This window comes from Phalacrocorax carbo, chromosome 26, assembly GCF_963921805.1.
Source record: "Phalacrocorax carbo chromosome 26, bPhaCar2.1, whole genome shotgun sequence".
Classification (NCBI taxonomy): domain Eukaryota; kingdom Metazoa; phylum Chordata; class Aves; order Suliformes; family Phalacrocoracidae; genus Phalacrocorax; species Phalacrocorax carbo.
This window is the reverse complement of record NC_087538.1, coordinates 137,278-153,926: the sequence shown is the minus strand read 5'-3', so window position 1 is coordinate 153,926 and position 16,649 is coordinate 137,278. Positions and strand designations below refer to the sequence as shown.

Below are 16,649 nucleotides of genomic sequence, written 5' to 3'. Positions count from 1 at the left end.
TGCGATGGGGGGGTCACCCCCCAAATGGGGGGGCAAAGGGGGGGAGGGGCAAGGTGGGAGGGGCAAAGGGGGGCAGAATAGGGGGGGACCCCAAAACGGCGGGGTGGGGGGCAAAATGACGGGGGGGGGGCGTTAAAGGGGGGGCAGAAAGGTGGGGGAGGGGGGCGCCTTTCCCCTCCCCCTCCTGCGGAGGGGGTGGGGGTGGGGCGGGGGGCGCTATTTTTGGCGGCCGAAAGGGCAGAGGTCACCCGAGAAGGTCAGGAAAGGGGGGGCCCCCCGCCCCCCCCCCCCCGGGGAGCCCCTATATAAGGGGGAGCCCCCGGCGCCCCCAGTGCCGCCCCTGGACACCCCACGGTGAGTTTTATGGGGGCCCCCCCCTCTGCACCCCAACCCCCCGGCCCCCACATGCCTGGATCCCGCCCCACACCCCGACAACCCCCTGCACCCCAAATCTGCCCCCCAAGGTCTTGCAACGCCCCCCTGCACCCTAAACCCCCCTGACCCCCAAACTGCCCCCCCCGTCTGGATCCCCCTCTGCACCCCACCACCCCACCTGCACCCCAAAACTGCTCCTCAAGGTCCTGCAACACCCCCTGCACCCCAAAAATGTCCCACCCGGACCTGAAATCCCCCCTGCACCCCAAAACAGCCCCTTAAGGTCCTGCAACCCCCCCCGCACCCCAAAACTGCTCCCCCAAGGTCGTGCTCCCACTGCACCCCCAACCCCACCTGGAGACCCCTCTGCCTCCCCAAAATCACCCGGGGACCCCCCCAGACACCCCAATACCCACCTCGGGGCACCCCAATGTCCTTCTGGCAGCCCCTGGACCCCCCTGCACCCCAAAACCCAACGCACTGTAATCCCCCCTTTGCACCCCAATATCCTCCACGTACCCCAACCTTCCTGGCACCCTCCCGGCACCCCAAAACTTCGAAGAGCGCCTCACCCGCCCCCTCCGGCACCCTAAAACCCTCCTGGGGTCCCTCAAACTCCCCGGGGGGAGGGGGGGGGGCAACCCCAAAGCCCTGAGTGGTCCCCACCGTGACTCAGCGCGCCATCGCCCCTTTAAGGCCCCGCCCCGCCCCGCCGTGGGGGCGCTGACGTCACGGCGCGGCCGGCCCCGCCCCCGCCCCGCACGCCGCGCCGCTCCCCGTGACCAGGTGGGGGGGGAGGGGGGGGCGTCAGGTTTTGGGGTGAAAAGGGGCGGTTTTGGGGGTGGGGGGCGGATTGTGAGGGGAAAGAGGACGGTTTTGAGGTAATAAAGGCGTTTTTTGAGGTTAAACAGTCGGATTTGGGGTTTTGGGGGAGGATTTGGGGGCGAAAATGGCAGATTTGGGGCTGTGGGGAGGCATTCTGAAGTAAAATGGGCGGATTTGGGGGAGAAAAGGGCAGGTTTTGGGGTGGGGGGAAAATTGTGAGGTAAAAGGGGCGCATTTGGGGGTGTGGGGATCGATTTTGGGGTGAAAAGGGCAGATTTTGCGGTGTGGGGGAAATTCTGAGGTAAAATGGGCAGATTTTGGGGTGAAAAAGGCAGATTTTGGGGGTGTGGGAGTGGATTTGGGGATAAAAAGGGCAGATTTAGGGTGGAAGGCAGATCTTGTGGTCTGGGATGAGATTTGGGGGTGAAAAGGGGCAAATTTGGGGATCTTGGGGCAGATTTGGGGATTTGGGACGAGATTTGGGGGTTAAAAGGCAGATTTTTTTAGGGAAAAGGTGCAATTCTGGGGCATGGGGAAAGTTTTGGGGCAAAAAGGGCAGATTTTGGCATTTTGGGGGTAATTTGAGTTGAAAGAGGCAGAAATTGGGGGCAGCTGGGAAGTTTTGGGGTAAAAAAGACAGATTTTGGGGTGTGAGCCATAATTTGGGGTGGAAAGGGCAGATTTTGGGGTGTGGGGGTCAGATTTGGTGGTGAGTCAGATTTGGGGGCAAAAGGGGAAGATTTTGGTTGTGGGGGAGGAATTTAGGGTGAAAAGGGGCAGGTTTCGGTGCCTGGAGGGAGATTTGGGGGTGAAAGGGGAAGTTTTTGAGGTGAAAAAGGCAGATTTTGTGTGTGGAGACAGGTTTGGGGGTGGGGGGGGCGGGGCGGCAGATTTGGTGGTAAAAAGGCAGATTTTGATGCCTGGAGGCAGATTTTGGGGTGAAAAGGGCAGATTTGGTGGTAAAAAGGCAGATTTTGATGCCTGGAGGCAGATTGTGGGGTGAAAAGGGCAGATTTGGTGGTAAAAAGGCAGATTGTGATGCCTGGAGGCTGATTTGGGGATGAAAAGGGGCAAAATTGGGATGAAAAGGGGCAAAATTGGGATGAAAAGGCAGATTTTGATGCCTGGAGGCAGGTTTTGGGATGAAAAGGGGCAAAATTGGGATGAAAAGGCAGATTTTGATGCCTGGAGGCAGGTTTTGGGATGAAAACGGGCAGATTTTGGAGTGAAAAGGGGCAAATGTGGGGCTAAAAAGGCAGATTTTGATGCCTGGAGGCAGATTTTTGGATGAAAACGGGCAGATTTTGGGGTGAAAGGAGCAAATGTGGGGCTAAAAAGGCAGATTTTGGGGTGAAAGGGTGAGATTTGGGGACGCATGTGGGTCCCACACCGTGGGGGTGGAGGCCCTTCCAGGCACCCGGTTTCCTTTCCTTACCCTTGAAATGCCCTTGGGGTTCCCTTGGGGGGGGGGGGGGGGGGGCGGGGCAACCCCACCCACCCGAGCCCCTCCCTCCCCCCACCCTGCCCCCCTCCCTGGCCCCAGGGTGTCCCCCCCCAGCCCCGCCCCGGGGGCCCTCCATTTCCCGCTTGCCTCCCGCCGTGCCCGGACGCCTGGGTGGGTCCCCCCGCACCCCCAAACTCCCGGCTTCCCTTCCTCCCCCCCCCCCAATTTCCCTGGGGTGTCTCCCCTCCCCCCAGACCCCTGGGTGGGCGGGTGTGTGTGTCCTACCTCCCTCCCACCCCCCGAACTTTGGGGTCGTCCCCCCACAGATGCCGGAGATCCCCTAAATTCCCTGGGTGCTGGGGTCCCCCCCAGATGCCTGGGCCCCCCCCCCCAGGCCCCTGCATCCCCCCCCGCCCCCTCCCCAAACTCCCGGGTGTCCCCATCCCCCCCCCCCCCCACCCCCCCCGGGGCAGCCATAGGGTCAGGCGCGGCCGTCACGCACGCGGGGGTTATCGTTGCCGCTGATGTCATCGATGTCACTGCTGATGTCACCAGAGCCGCCGCGATGTCCCCACCGGTGCCAGCGCTGACCCCGGAGCAGAAGAAGGAGCTGGCGACCATCGCCCAGCGCATCGTCGCCCCCGGGAAGGGCATCCTGGCTGCCGATGAGTCAACTGGTGGGTGACTGGGAGGGACTGGGAGGGGATTGTGGGGGGGCACTGGGAGTTCCGAGGAAGGGATTGGGAAGTCCTGGGAGGGTGCTGGGAACATACTGGGAGGGACTAGGAGGGGACTGGGATGCACTGGAAACTGCTAGGGGGGGTTAGGGAGCCCTGGGAGGGTGCTGGGAATGTACTGGGAGGGACTAGGAGGGGACTGGAACTCTGGGAGGCACTGGGAACTTCAAGGAAGGGGTTAGGAAGCCCTGGGAGGGTGCTGGGAACATACTGGGAAGGACTAGGAGGGGACTGGGATGCACTGGGAAGGGACTGGGAGACGCTGGGAACTGCTGGGAGGGGATTAGGAAGCACTGGGAGGGTGCTGGGACACACTGGGAAGTGACTGGGAGACACTGGGAACTACTAGGAGGGTTAGGAAGCCCTGGGAGGGTGCTGGGAATGTACTGGTAGGGACTAAGAGGGGACTGGGATGCACTGGGAGGGACTGGAACCCACTGGGACGGGATTAGGAAGTACTGGGGGGGACTGGGACAGGGTGGAGGGGCACTGGGAAGGCACTAGGAGGAGAACAGGAAGCACTGGGAAGGCACTGGGAGGAGAACAGGAAGCACTGGGAAACTACTGGAACCACTGGGGCAGCATCAGACAGCTACTGGGAGCTACTGGGAGACCCCGGGACAACTGAGGGTTACTGGCAAACCCTGGGGAGAGCACTGGGATGGCACTGGGAGCTACTAGGAGACCCCAAAGCTGGACAGGGAACTACTGGGAGCTACTGGGAGGCACTAGGACAGCACCTGGGGAGTACTGGGAGCAACTGGGAGGCACTGGGAGCTTGCAGGGAGCCTGGCCAAGCACCCGAGTGCCCTCAGGTGGTACTGGGAGGCACTGGGACAGCACCAGGAGGGCAGTGGGCTATACTGGTCTGAACTGGTTTATACTGGGATGGTGGCTCGGAGCATTGCAAAGCATCTGAGAATTTCAAGGTGGCAGAAGGGGGTTCTGAGAGCTCGTGGAGCAACACTGGGAGCTACTGGGAGGCACTGGGACAGCACCAGGAGGGCAGTGGGACATACTGGTCTGAACTGGTTTATACTGGGATGGTGTCTGAGAGCATCACAAAGCATCTGAGGATATCATGGGGGTTCCTGAGAGCTCATGGAACAGCACTGGGAGATACTGGGAGGCACTAGGACAGCATCAGGAGACCAGTGGGCCATACTGGGCCATACTGGTCTGAACTGGTTTATACTGGGATGGTGTCTGGGAGCATTGCAAAGAGTCTGAGAACTTTAGGGTGGCACCAGGGAGTTCCTCAGAGCTCCTGGAGCAACACTGGGAGCTACTGGGAGGCACTGGGAGCTTGCAGGGAGCCTGGCCAAGAACCCGAGTGCCCTGAGGTGATACTGGGAGGCACTGGGACAGCACCAGGAGGGCAGTGGGCCATACTGGTCTGAACTGGTTTATACTGGGGTGGTGTCTGGGAGCGTCACAAAGCATCTGAGGATTTCATGGGGGTTCCTGAGAGCTCGTGGAGCTGCACTGGGAGATACTGGGACCCCTTGGGGCAGCACCAGGAGAGCAGTCGTGGTTACTGAGCTGAACTGGGAGTAACTAGTTTATACTGGGATGGTGGCTCAGAGCATCGCAGAGCGTCTGAGGACTTTAAGGTGGCAGCAGGGGGTTCCTGGGAGCTCCTGGAGCCACACTGGGAGCTCCTGGAGCCACACTGGGAGCTACTGGGAGGCACTGGGACAGCACCAGGAGACCAGTGGGTCATACTGGGCCATACTGGGCTGAACTTGTTTGTACTGGGATGCTGTCTGGGAACACTGGAGAGGTCTGAGGACTTTAAGGTGGTAGCAGGGGGTTTCTGAGAGCTCCTGGAGCTGCACTGGGAGCTACTGGGACAGCACTAGGAGATCAGTGGGTCATACTGGGCTGTAATGGGCTGAACTGGTTTATACTGGGATGGTGTCTGAGAGCATCGCAAAGAGCCCGGGAAGTTCAAGGGGGCTCCTGAGAGCTTCTGGAGCCGCACTGGGACAGCACCAGGAGACCAGTGAGCCATATTGGGCTATACTGGTTTATACTGGTTTATACTGGGATGGTGGGTGGGAGCATCACCAAGAGTCTGAGAGCTTCAAGGGGGCTCCTGAGAGCTCCTGGAGCAGCACTGGGAGCTACTGGGATGCACTGAGAGAGCCCCAGGAGGGCAGTGAGCCATACTGGGCCACACTGGGACTGAACTGGTTTATACTGGGGGGGCGCAGGCAGCATCGCCAAGCGGCTGAGCTCGGTGGGGGCGGAGAACACGGAGGAGAACCGCCGCTGGTACCGGCAGCTGCTCTTCACGGCCGACAGCCGCGTGGACCCCTGCATCGGCGGCGTCATCCTCTTCCACGAGACCCTCTACCAGAAGGCGGACGATGGGCGCCCCTTCCCCCAGGTCATCCGCAGCAAGGGCGCCCTCGTCGGCATCAAGGTGGGGCGCGGGGACGTTGGGGGCGGCGGGGGGACGTTGGGGGCGTGGGGGGACGTTGGGGGCGTGGGGGGACACGGGGGCGTGGGGGGACACGGGGGCGGCGGGGGGACACGGGGGCGTTGGGGCCTTGGGGACGTTGGGGCCTTGGGTGCTCCTTGACATGGGTCAACCTCATCGAGAGGGTCTTGGTGGCGTCAAGGTGGGGACACTGGGGGGGACATGGGGACACTGGGGGACACGGGGGTGTTTTGAGACTTGGGGACGTTGGGGCCTTGGGTGCTCCTTGACATGGGTCAACCACATCGAGAGGGTCTTGGTGGCGTCAAGGTGGGGACATTGCGGGGACAACAGGGGCCTTGGGGACATCAGAGGCCTTGGGGACACGGGGACGTTGGGGGTCACAGGGGTGTTGTGAGGCTTGGGGACCTTGGGAGCCTTGGGTGCTCCTTGACTTGGGTCAACCTCATCAAGAGGGTCTTGGTGGTGTCAAGGGCGGGACAACAGGGGCCTTGGGGACACCAGAGGGGACACGGGGACATTGGGGGACACGGGGGTGTCAGGGGACTTGGGGACATTGGGGCCTTGGGTGCTCCTTGACATGGGTCAACCTCATCAAGAGGGTCTTGGTGGTGTCAAGGTGGGGACACTGGGGGACACACGTGGGGGAACCCAGGGATGTTGGGGGCCTTGGGGACACCTTGGGGACATTGTGGGGACATGGGGGTGTCGGGAGACTTGGGGACGTTGGGGCCTTGGGTGCTCCTTGCCTTGGGTCAGCCACATCGAGAGGGTCTCGGCGGTGTCAAAGTGGGGACATTGGGGGGGACATGGGGATGTTGGGGGGCCTTGGGGACATTGGAGGGACACCTTGGGGACATTGGGGGGACCTTGGGGATGTTGAGAGGGATCTTGATCGCCTTGTCCCCTTGAGGGGGACACTGGGGACACTGGCGTTCCCCAGGGGACGTGGGGGTGATGCCCGGCTGTGGGGATGCAGGTTGGGGGGGGGAGGGCATTGTGGGGACGGGGGGACCTGGCCAGTGCCCCGGTGGCCCCAGTGACGTGTCCCCGTCCCCAGGTGGACAAGGGGGTCGTGCCCCTGGCCGGCACCAATGGCGAGACCACGACCCAGGGTGAGTGACAGCGCGGCCCCGCCCCGAGGCCACCACGGCGTCCCCATCCCTCGTGTCACCCCCGCCCCGAGGCCACCACGGCGTCCCCATCCCTGGTGTCACCCCTGCCCCGAGGCCACCACGGCGTCCCCATCCCTCGTGTCACCCCCGCCCCTGATGCCACCACGGCGTCCCCATCCCTCGTGTCACCCCCGCCCCGAGGCCACCACGGCGTCCCCATCCCTGGTGTCACGCCCGTCCCTGATGCCACCACGGCGTCCCCATCCCTGGTGTCACCCCCGTCCCTGATGCCACCACGGCGTCCCCATCCCTCGTGTCACCCCCGTCCCTGATGCCACCACGGCGTCCCCATCCCTGGTGTCACGCCCGTCGCTGATGCCACCACGGCGTCCCCATCCCTGGTGTCACCCCCGTCCCTGATGCCACCGTGATGTCCCCATGCCTTGTGTCACCCCCACCTTTGATGCCACCATGGTGTCCCCATCCCCCATGTCACCCCCATCCCCGATGCCACCCCCGCCCCAGATACCACCACAGTGCCCTCATCCCTGATGCCTCCCTCACGCCACCACCGTGTCCCCGCCCCTCCCGTCACCCCGCCCCCGTCACGGCGGCCCCGCCCGGCCCCGCCCGGCCCCGACGCCCGCGCGCCCCCCGCAGGGCTGGACGGGCTGATGGAGCGCTGCGCCCAGTACAAGAAGGACGGGGCCGACTTCGCCAAGTGGCGCTGCGTCCTCAAGATCTCCGAGCACACGCCCACGCGCCTGGCCATCATGGAGAACGCCAACGTCCTCGCCCGCTACGCCAGCATCTGCCAGCAGGTCCCCTCCCCGCGTCCCCTCCCCCACGTCCCCCGACGTCCCCCGACGTCCCGTGACGTCCCCCCTTGTCCCCGCAGAACGGCATCGTCCCCATCGTGGAGCCCGAGATCCTCCCGGACGGTGACCACGACCTGAAGCACTGCCAATACGTGACCGAGAAGGTGGGTGACGTCCCCGTCGCGTCCCCAAAGTGTCCCCAACGTGTCCCCCGCTGACGTCCCCGCGTCCCCAGGTGCTGGCGGCCGTCTACAAGGCGCTGAGCGACCACCACGTCTACCTGGAGGGGACGTTGCTGAAGCCCAACATGGTGACGCCGGGCCACGCCTGTACCAAGAAGTACAGCCCCGAGGAGATCGCCATGGCAACCGTCACCGCGCTGCGCCGCACCGTGCCCCCCGCCGTCCCCGGTCAGTGCCACCGCGGCCCCCGTCCCCGTGGGGTCGCCATCCCCATAGTTGTGCCCTCATGGTGTCCCCACGCCCATGGCAGCGTCCCCGTGGTGTCCCTGTCCCCGTGGCCACGTCCCCATGGTGTCACCATCCCCATGGCAGTGTCCCCGTGGTGTCCCTGTCCCCGTGGTGTCACCATCCCCATGGCAGTGTCCCCGTGGTGTCCCTGTCCCCGTGGCCACGTCCCCATGGTGTCACCATCCCCATGGCAGTGTCCCCGTGGTGTCCCTGTCCCCGTGGCCACGTCCCCATGGTGTCACCATCCCCATGGCAGTGTCCCCGTCCCCATGGCCACATCCCCATGGTGTCACCATCCCCATGGCAGTGTCCCCGTCCCCATGGCCACATCCCCATGGTGTCACCATCCCCATGGCAGTGTCCCCGTGGTGTCCCTGTCCCCGTGGCCACGTCCCCATGGTGTCACCATCCCCATGGCAGTGTCCCCGTCCCCATGGCCACATCCCCATGGTGTCCCCATGCCTATGGCAGCGTCCCCGTGGTGTCCCTGTCCCTGTGGCCACGTCCCCATGGTGTCACCATCCCCATGGCAGTGTCCCCATGGTGTCCCTGTCCCCGTGGCCACGTCCCCATGGTGTCACCATGCCCATGGCAGTGTCCCCGTGGTGTCCCTGTCCCCGTGGCCACGTCCCCATGGTGTCACCATCCCCATAGTTGTGCCCTCATGGTGTCCCCATGCCTATGGCAGTGTCCCCGCGGTGTCCCTGTCCCCGTGGCCACGTCCCCATGGTGTCACCATGCCTATGGCCACATCCCCATGGTGTCCCCATTCCTGTGGCCACGTCCCCGTGGTGTCACCATCCCCATAGTTGTGCCCTCATGGTGTCCCCACGCCTATGGCAGTGTCCCCGCGGTGTCCCTGTCCCCGTGGCCACGTCCCCATGGTGTCACCATCCCCACAGTTGTGCCCTCATGGTGTCCCCACGCCCATGGTGTCCCTGTCCCCATGGTGTCCCTGTCCCCATGGTGTCCCTGTCCCCATGGTGTCCCTGTCCCCATGGTGTCCCTGTCCCCATGGTGTCCCTGTCCCCATGGTGTCCCTGTCCCCATGGCCACGTCCCCATGGCCACGTCCCCATGGCCACGTCCCCATGGCCACGTCCCCATGGTGTCACCATGCCCATAGTTGTGCCCTCATGGTGTCCCCACGCCCGTGGCAGTGTCCCCATGGTGTCCCTGTCCCCATGGCCACGTCCCCATGGCCACGTCCCCATGGCCACGTCCCCATGGCCACGTCCCCATGGTGTCACCATCCCCATAGTTGTGCCCTCATGGTGTCCCCACGCCCGTGGCAGTGTCCCCGCGGTGTCCCTGTCCCCGTGGCCACGTCCCCATGGTGTCACCATGCCTATGGCCACATCCCCATGGTGTCCCCATTCCTGTGGCCACGTCCCCGTGGTGTCACCATCCCCATAGTTGTGCCCTCATGGTGTCCCCACGCCCATGGCAGTGTCCCCATGGTGTCCCTGTCCCCATGGTGTCCCTGTCCCCATGGTGTCCCTGTCCCCATGGTGTCCCTGTCCCCATGGCCACGTCCCCATGGCCACGTCCCCATGGCCACGTCCCCATGGTGTCACCATGCCCATGGCAGTGTCCCCATGGTGTCCCTGTCCCCATGGCCACGTCCCCATGGCCACGTCCCCATGGCCACATCCCCATGGTGTCACCATGCCCATGGCCATGTTTTTCTGGTGTCCCCATCCCTGGATTCAGGCCCCCATGGTGTCCCCGTCCCCATGGCCACGTCCCTGTGGTGTCCCCGTCCCCATGGCCACGTCCCCGTGGTGTCCCCATGCCCACGGCAGTGTCCCCATGGTGTCCCCATCCCTGGAGTTGGGTCCTCGTGGTGTCCCCACCTCGATGGCCACGTCCCTGTGCTGTCCCTGTCCCGATGGTGCCACCATGTCCTTGTTCTTCTCGTGTCCCCATACCTGAATTTGGGTCCCCATGGTGTCCCCAAGCTGTCCCCATTCCTGTGACCGTGTCCTTGTGGTGTCCCAGTCCCATGGCCATGTCCCCGTCCCCATGGTGCCCCCATCCCTGGATGCAGGTCCCTGGGGGGTCCCCGTTGGCATAGACATGTCATCGTCATGTCACCGTGCCCGTGGCCACGTCCCCATGGTGTCCCCATCCCTATGGCAGCGTCCCCAATCCCATAGCTATGTCCCCATGGTGTCCCCATGCCCATTGTGGTGTCCCCGTCCTCATGGTGTCCCTGTCCCCATGCCCATAGCTGTGTCCCCGTGGTGTCCCTGTCCCCATCCCCACGTCCTCATGCCCATAGCTGTGTCCCCATGGTGTCCCTGTCCCCATGCCCATAGCTGTGTCCCCGTGGTGTCCCTGTCCCCATCCCCACGTCCTCATGCCCATAGCTGTGTCCCCATGGAGTCCCCGTCCCCATGGTGTCCCCAGACCCATAGCTGTGTCCCCGTCCCCATGGTGTCCCCAGACCCATAGCTGTGTCCCCGTGGTGTCCCCGTCCCCATGGTGTCCCCACGCCCAAGGCTGTGTCCCCATGGTGTCCCCGTCCCCACGGTGTCCCCACGCCCATAGCTGTGTCCCCGTGGTGTCCCCGTCCCCATGGTGTCCCCACGCCCATAGCTGTGTCCCCGTGGTGTCCCTGTCCCCATGGTATCCCCACACCCATAGCTGTGTCCCCGTGGTGTCCCCGTCCCCACGGTGTCCCCACGCCCATGGCTGTGTCCCCGTGGTGTCCCTGTCCCCATGGTGTCCCCACGCCCATAGCTGTGTCCCCGTGGTGTCCCTGTCCCCATGGTGTCCCCACACCCATAGCTGTGTCCCCGTGGTGTCCCTGTCCCCATGGTGTCCCCACGCCCAAGGCTGTGTCCCCGTGGTGTCCCCGTCCCCATGGTGTCCCCACGCCCAAGGCTGTGTCCCCATGGTGTCCCCGTCCCCATGGTGTCCCCACGCCCAAGGCTGTGTCCCCGTGGTGTCCCCGTCCCCACGGTGTCCCCACGCCCATAGCTGTGTCCCCGTGGTGTCCCTGTCCCCATGGTGTCCCCACGCCCAAGGCTGTGTCCCCGTGGTGTCCCCGTCCCCACGGTGTCCCCACGCCCATAGCTGTGTCCCCATGGTGTCCCTGTCCCCATGGTGTCCCCACACCCATAGCTGTGTCCCCGTGGTGTCCCTGTCCCCATGGTGTCCCCACGCCCATAGCTGTGTCCCCGTGGTGTCCCCGTCCCCATGGTGTCCCCACGCCCAAGGCTGTGTCCCCATGGTGTCCCCGTCCCCATGGTGTCCCCACGCCCAAGGCTGTGTCCCCGTGGTGTCCCCGTCCCCACGGTGTCCCCACGCCCATAGCTGTGTCCCCGTGGTGTCCCTGTCCCCATGGTGTCCCCACGCCCAAGGCTGTGTCCCCGTGGTGTCCCCGTCCCCACGGTGTCCCCACGCCCATAGCTGTGTCCCCGTGGTGTCCCTGTCCCCACGGTGTCCCCACGCCCATAGCTGTGTCCCCGTTGTGTCCCCGTCCCCACGGTGTCCCCACGCCCAAGGCTGTGTCCCCGTGGTGTCCCTGTCCCCATGGTGTCCCCACACCCATAGCTGTGTCCCCGTGGTGTCCCTGTCCCCATGGTGTCCCCACGCCCATAGCTGTGTCCCCGTGGTGTCCCTGTCCCCATGGTGTCCCCACGCCCAAGGCTGTGTCCCCGTGGTGTCCCTGTCCCCATGGTGTCCCCACGCCCATAGCTGTGTCCCCGTGGTGTCCCTGTCCCCATGGTGTCCCCACGCCCATAGCTGTGTCCCCATGGTGTCCCCGTCCCCATGGTGTCCCCACACCCATAGCTGTGTCCCCGTGGTGTCCCTGTCCCCATGGTGTCCCCACGCCCAAGGCTGTGTCCCCGTGGTGTCCCCGTCCCCACGGTGTCCCCACGCCCATAGCTGTGTCCCCGTTGTGTCCCCGTCCCCATGGTGTCCCCACGCCCATAGCTGTGTCCCCGTGGTGTCCCTGTCCCCATGGTGTCCCCACGCCCAAGGCTGTGTCCCCATGGTGTCCCCATCCCCATGGTGTCCCCGTCCCCATGGTGTCCCCGTCCCCATGGTGTCCCCACACCCATAGCTGTGTCCCCGTGGTGTCCCTGTCCCCGCAGTGTCCCCACGCCCATAGCTGTGTCCCCGTGGTGTCCCCGTCCCCATGGTGTCCCCACGCCCATAGCTGTGTCCCCGTGGTGTCCCCGTCCCCATGGTGTCCCCACACCCATGGCTGTGTCCCCGTGGTGTCCCCGTCCCCATGGTGTCCCCACACCCATAGCTGTGTCCCCGTGGTGTCCCCGTCCCCACGGTGTCCCCACGCCCAAGGCTGTGTCCCCGTGGTGTCCCTGTCCCCATGGTGTCCCCACGCCCAAGGCTGTGTCCCCGTGGTGTCCCTGTCCCCATGGTGTCCCCACGCCCATAGCTGTGTCCCCGTGGTGTCCCTGTCCCCACGGTGTCCCCACGCCCATAGCTGTGTCCCCGTGGTGTCCCCGTCCCCATGGTGTCCCCACACCCAAGGCTGTGTCCCCGTGGTGTCCCTGTCCCCACGGTGTCCCCACGCCCATAGCTGTGTCCCCGTGGTGTCCCCGTCCCCATGGTGTCCCCACGCCCAAGGCTGTGTCCCCGTGGTGTCCCTGTCCCCATGGTGTCCCCACGCCCATAGCTGTGTCCCCGTGGTGTCCCCGTCCCCACGGTGTCCCCACACCCATAGCTGTGTCCCCGTCCCCATGGTGTCCCCACACCCATAGCTGTGTCCCCGTGGTGTCCCCGTCCCCATGGTGTCCCCACGCCCAAGGCTGTGTCCCCGTGGTGTCCCTGTCCCCATGGTGTCCCCACGCCCATAGCTGTGTCCCCGTGGTGTCCCTGTCCCCATGGTGTCCCCACACCCATAGCTGTGTCCCCGTGGTGTCCCTGTCCCCATGGTGTCCCCACGCCCAAGGCTGTGTCCCCGTGGTGTCCCTGTCCCCATGGTGTCCCCACACCCATAGCTGTGTCCCCGTGGTGTCCCCGTCCCCATGGTGTCCCCACGCCCAAGGCTGTGTCCCCGTGGTGTCCCTGTCCCCATGGTGTCCCCACGCCCATAGCTGTGTCCCCGTGGTGTCCCTGTCCCCATGGTGTCCCCACGCCCATAGCTGTGTCCCCGTGGTGTCCCCGTCCCCACGGTGTCCCCACGCCCATAGCTGTGTCCCCGTGGTGTCCCTGTCCCCATGGTGTCCCCACGCCCAAGGCTGTGTCCCCGTGGTGTCCCTGTCCCCATGGTGTCCCCACACCCATAGCTGTGTCCCCGTGGTGTCCCTGTCCCCATGGTGTCCCCATGCCCAAGGCTGTGTCCCCGTGGTGTCCCTGTCCCCACGGTGTCCCCACACCCATAGCTGTGTCCCCGTGGTGTCCCCGTCCCCACGGTGTCCCCACGCCCATAGCTGTGTCCCCGTGGTGTCCCCGTCCCCACGGTGTCCCCACGCCCAAGGCTGTGTCCCCGTGGTGTCCCTGTCCCCACGGTGTCCCCACGCCCAAGGCTGTGTCCCCGTGGTGTCCCTGTCCCCATGGTGTCCCCACGCCCAAGGCTGTGTCCCCGTGGTGTCCCTGTCCCCACGGTGTCCCCACACCCATAGCTGTGTCCCCGTGGTGTCCCTGTCCCCACGGTGTCCCCACGCCCAAGGCTGTGTCCCCGTGGTGTCCCTGTCCCCATGGTGTCCCCACGCCCATAGCTGTGTCCCCATGGTGTCCCTGTCCCCACGGTGTCCCCACGCCCATAGCTGTGTCCCCGTGGTGTCCCTGTCCCCACGGTGTCCCCACACCCATAGCTGTGTCCCCGTGGTGTCCCTGTCCCCACGGTGTCCCCACACCCAAGGCTGTGTCCCCGTGGTGTCCCTGTCCCCATGGTGTCCCCACGCCCAAGGCTGTGTCCCCGTGGTGTCCCCGTCCCCATGGTGTCCCCACGCCCATAGCTGTGTCCCCGTGGTGTCCCTGTCCCCATGGTGTCCCCACGCCCATAGCTGTGTCCCCGTGGTGTCCCTGTCCCCGCGGTGTCCCCACGCCCAAGGCTGTGTCCCCGTGGTGTCCCCGTCCCCATGGTGTCCCCACGCCCATAGCTGTGTCCCCGTGGTGTCCCTGTCCCCATGGTGTCCCCACGCCCATAGCTGTGTCCCCGTGGTGTCCCTGTCCCCATGGTGTCCCCACACCCATAGCTGTGTCCCCGTGGTGTCCCCATCCCCACGGTGTCCCCACGCCCATAGCTGTGTCCCCGTGGTGTCCCCGTCCCCACAGTGTCCCCACACCCATAGCTGTGTCCCCGTGGTGTCCCTGTCCCCATGGTGTCCCCACGCCCAAGGCTGTGTCCCCGTGGTGTCCCTGTCCCCATGGTGTCCCCACGCCCATAGCTGTGTCCCCGTGGTGTCCCTGTCCCCACGGTGTCCCCACGCCCATAGCTGTGTCCCCGTGGTGTCCCTGTCCCCATGGTGTCCCCACGCCCATAGCTGTGTCCCCGTGGTGTCCCTGTCCCCACGGTGTCCCCACGCCCATAGCTGTGTCCCCGTGGTGTCCCTGTCCCCATGGTGTCCCCACGCCCATAGCTGTGTCCCCGTGGTGTCCCTGTCCCCACGGTGTCCCCACGCCCATAGCTGTGTCCCCGTGGTGTCCCTGTCCCCATGGTGTCCCCACACCCATAGCTGTGTCCCCGTGGTGTCCCCGTCCCCATGGTGTCCCCACGCCCATAGCTGTGTCCCCGTGGTGTCCCTGTCCCCATGGTGTCCCCACGCCCAAGGCTGTGTCCCCGTGGTGTCCCCGTCCCCATGGTGTCCCCACACCCATAGCTGTGTCCCCGTGGTGTCCCTGTCCCCGCGGCCCCGCCCGCTGACCCCGCCCGCCCCCCACAGGCATCACGTTCCTGTCGGGGGGGCAGAGCGAGGAGGAGGCGTCGCTCAACCTCAACGCCATCAACCGGTGCCCGCTGGCGCGGCCCTGGGCCCTCACCTTCTCCTACGGGCGGGCGCTGCAGGCCTCCGCGCTGCGCGCCTGGGCCGGCAAGAAGGACAACACCAAGGCGGCCCAGGAGGAGTACGTCAAGAGGGCCCTGGTAGGTGACCGTCACCTCCTGGGGACATCTGGGCTGGGGGCAGGGGGACGGGAGAGGTTGGGGGTTCTGGTGGGTCACCATGGGGACGTCGGAGGGCTGGGGGATCTTGGGTGGGGACAGGGAGAGGCATGAGGTGGGCCAGGAGAACATCAAGGGGTTCTGGTGGGTCACCGTGGGGACGTCGGAGGGTTGGGGGATCTTGGGTGGGGAGAGGGAGAGGCATGAGGTGGGCCAGGAGAACATCAAGGGGTTCTGGTGGGTCACCATGGGGACGTCGGAGGGTTGGGGGATCTTGGGTGGGGACGTGGGGACAGGGTGGCCCAGGAGGAGAAGGTCAAGGGGTTCTGGTGGGTCACCATGGGGACGCTGGAGGGTTGGGGATTCTTGGGTGGGGACAGGGAGAGGCATGAGGTGGGCCAGGAGAACATCAAGGGGTTCTGGTGGGTCACCGTGGGGACGTCGGAGGGTTGGGGGGTGTTGGGTGGGGAGAGGGAGAGGCATGAGGTGGGCCAGGAGAACATCAAGGGGGTTCTGGTGGGTCACCGTGGGGACGTCGGAGGGTTGGGGGGTGTTGGGTGGGGACAGGGAGAGGCATGAGGTGGGCCAGGAGAACATCAAGGGGTTCTGGTGGGTCACCGTGGGGACGTCGGAGGGTTGGGGGGTCTTGGGTGGGGACAGGGAGAGGCATGAGGTGGGCCAGGAGAACATCAAGGGGTTCTGGTGGGTCACCGTGGGGACATCGGAGGGTTGGGGGGTGTTGGGTGGGGACAGGGAGAGGCATGAGGTGGGCCAGGAGAACATCAAGGGGTTCTGGTGGGTCACCGTGGGGACGTCGGAGGGTTGGGGGGTCTTGGGTGGGGACAGGGAGAGGCATGAGGTGGGCCAGGAGAACATCAAGGGGTTCTGGTGGGTCACCGTGGGGACGTCGGAGGGTTGGGGGGTGTTGGGGGGGGCCGCGTCTCCGCAGCCCCCCGCACCTGCGGGTGGTGGCACCATCATCCCGGGCGGTGCCACCGGCCACACCTCTGACCCCCCCTCCCCCATCTCCCCCATCTCCCCCCATCTCCCCCCCATCTCCCCCCCCCCAGGCCAACTCCCAGGCCTGCCAGGGCAAATACACCCCCAGCGGCCCGGCGGGCGCAGCCGCCAGCGAATCCCTCTTCGTCTCCAACCACGCCTACTGACGCGTCACGCCGACGTCACGCCAGCGTCACGCCAGCGCCGAGACACTCCCAGCCCCTCCCCCCCCCACCCCGCAACCGTTTTGTCCCCGCCCCCCCCTTGTTAACGCCCCCCCCCCCCCCGCAGGACAATAAAATGGCGGCGGCCTGAGCAAAGGGGGCCCCGGATGTGGGGG

At 65.4% G+C, this 16,649-nt stretch overlaps 1 protein-coding gene across 4 annotated transcripts; it reads left to right on the top strand.

Moving 5' to 3' along the window:
- Nucleotides 1-321: 321 nt before the first annotated feature.
- Nucleotides 322-16,629, top strand: ALDOA (aldolase, fructose-bisphosphate A). 4 transcript variants are annotated; one of them, XM_064474129.1, is made up of 9 exons: nt 322-354; nt 3,200-3,321; nt 5,598-5,809; nt 6,888-6,942; nt 7,603-7,763; nt 7,841-7,924; nt 7,996-8,170; nt 15,093-15,292; nt 16,381-16,629. In XM_064474129.1, the coding sequence occupies exons 2-9, from the start codon at nt 3,210-3,212 to the stop codon at nt 16,474-16,476; spliced, it is 1,095 nt and encodes a 364-aa protein (XP_064330199.1). In that variant the 5' UTR covers nt 322-354; nt 3,200-3,209; the 3' UTR covers nt 16,477-16,629. The 4 variants fall into 4 exon arrangements, with proteins under 4 accessions (XP_064330199.1, XP_064330200.1, XP_064330201.1 ...); XM_064474130.1 differs by lacking the exon at nt 322-354 and adding an exon at nt 1,042-1,161; XM_064474131.1 differs by lacking the exon at nt 322-354 and adding an exon at nt 1,175-1,256.
- Nucleotides 16,630-16,649: the final 20 nt, after the last annotated feature.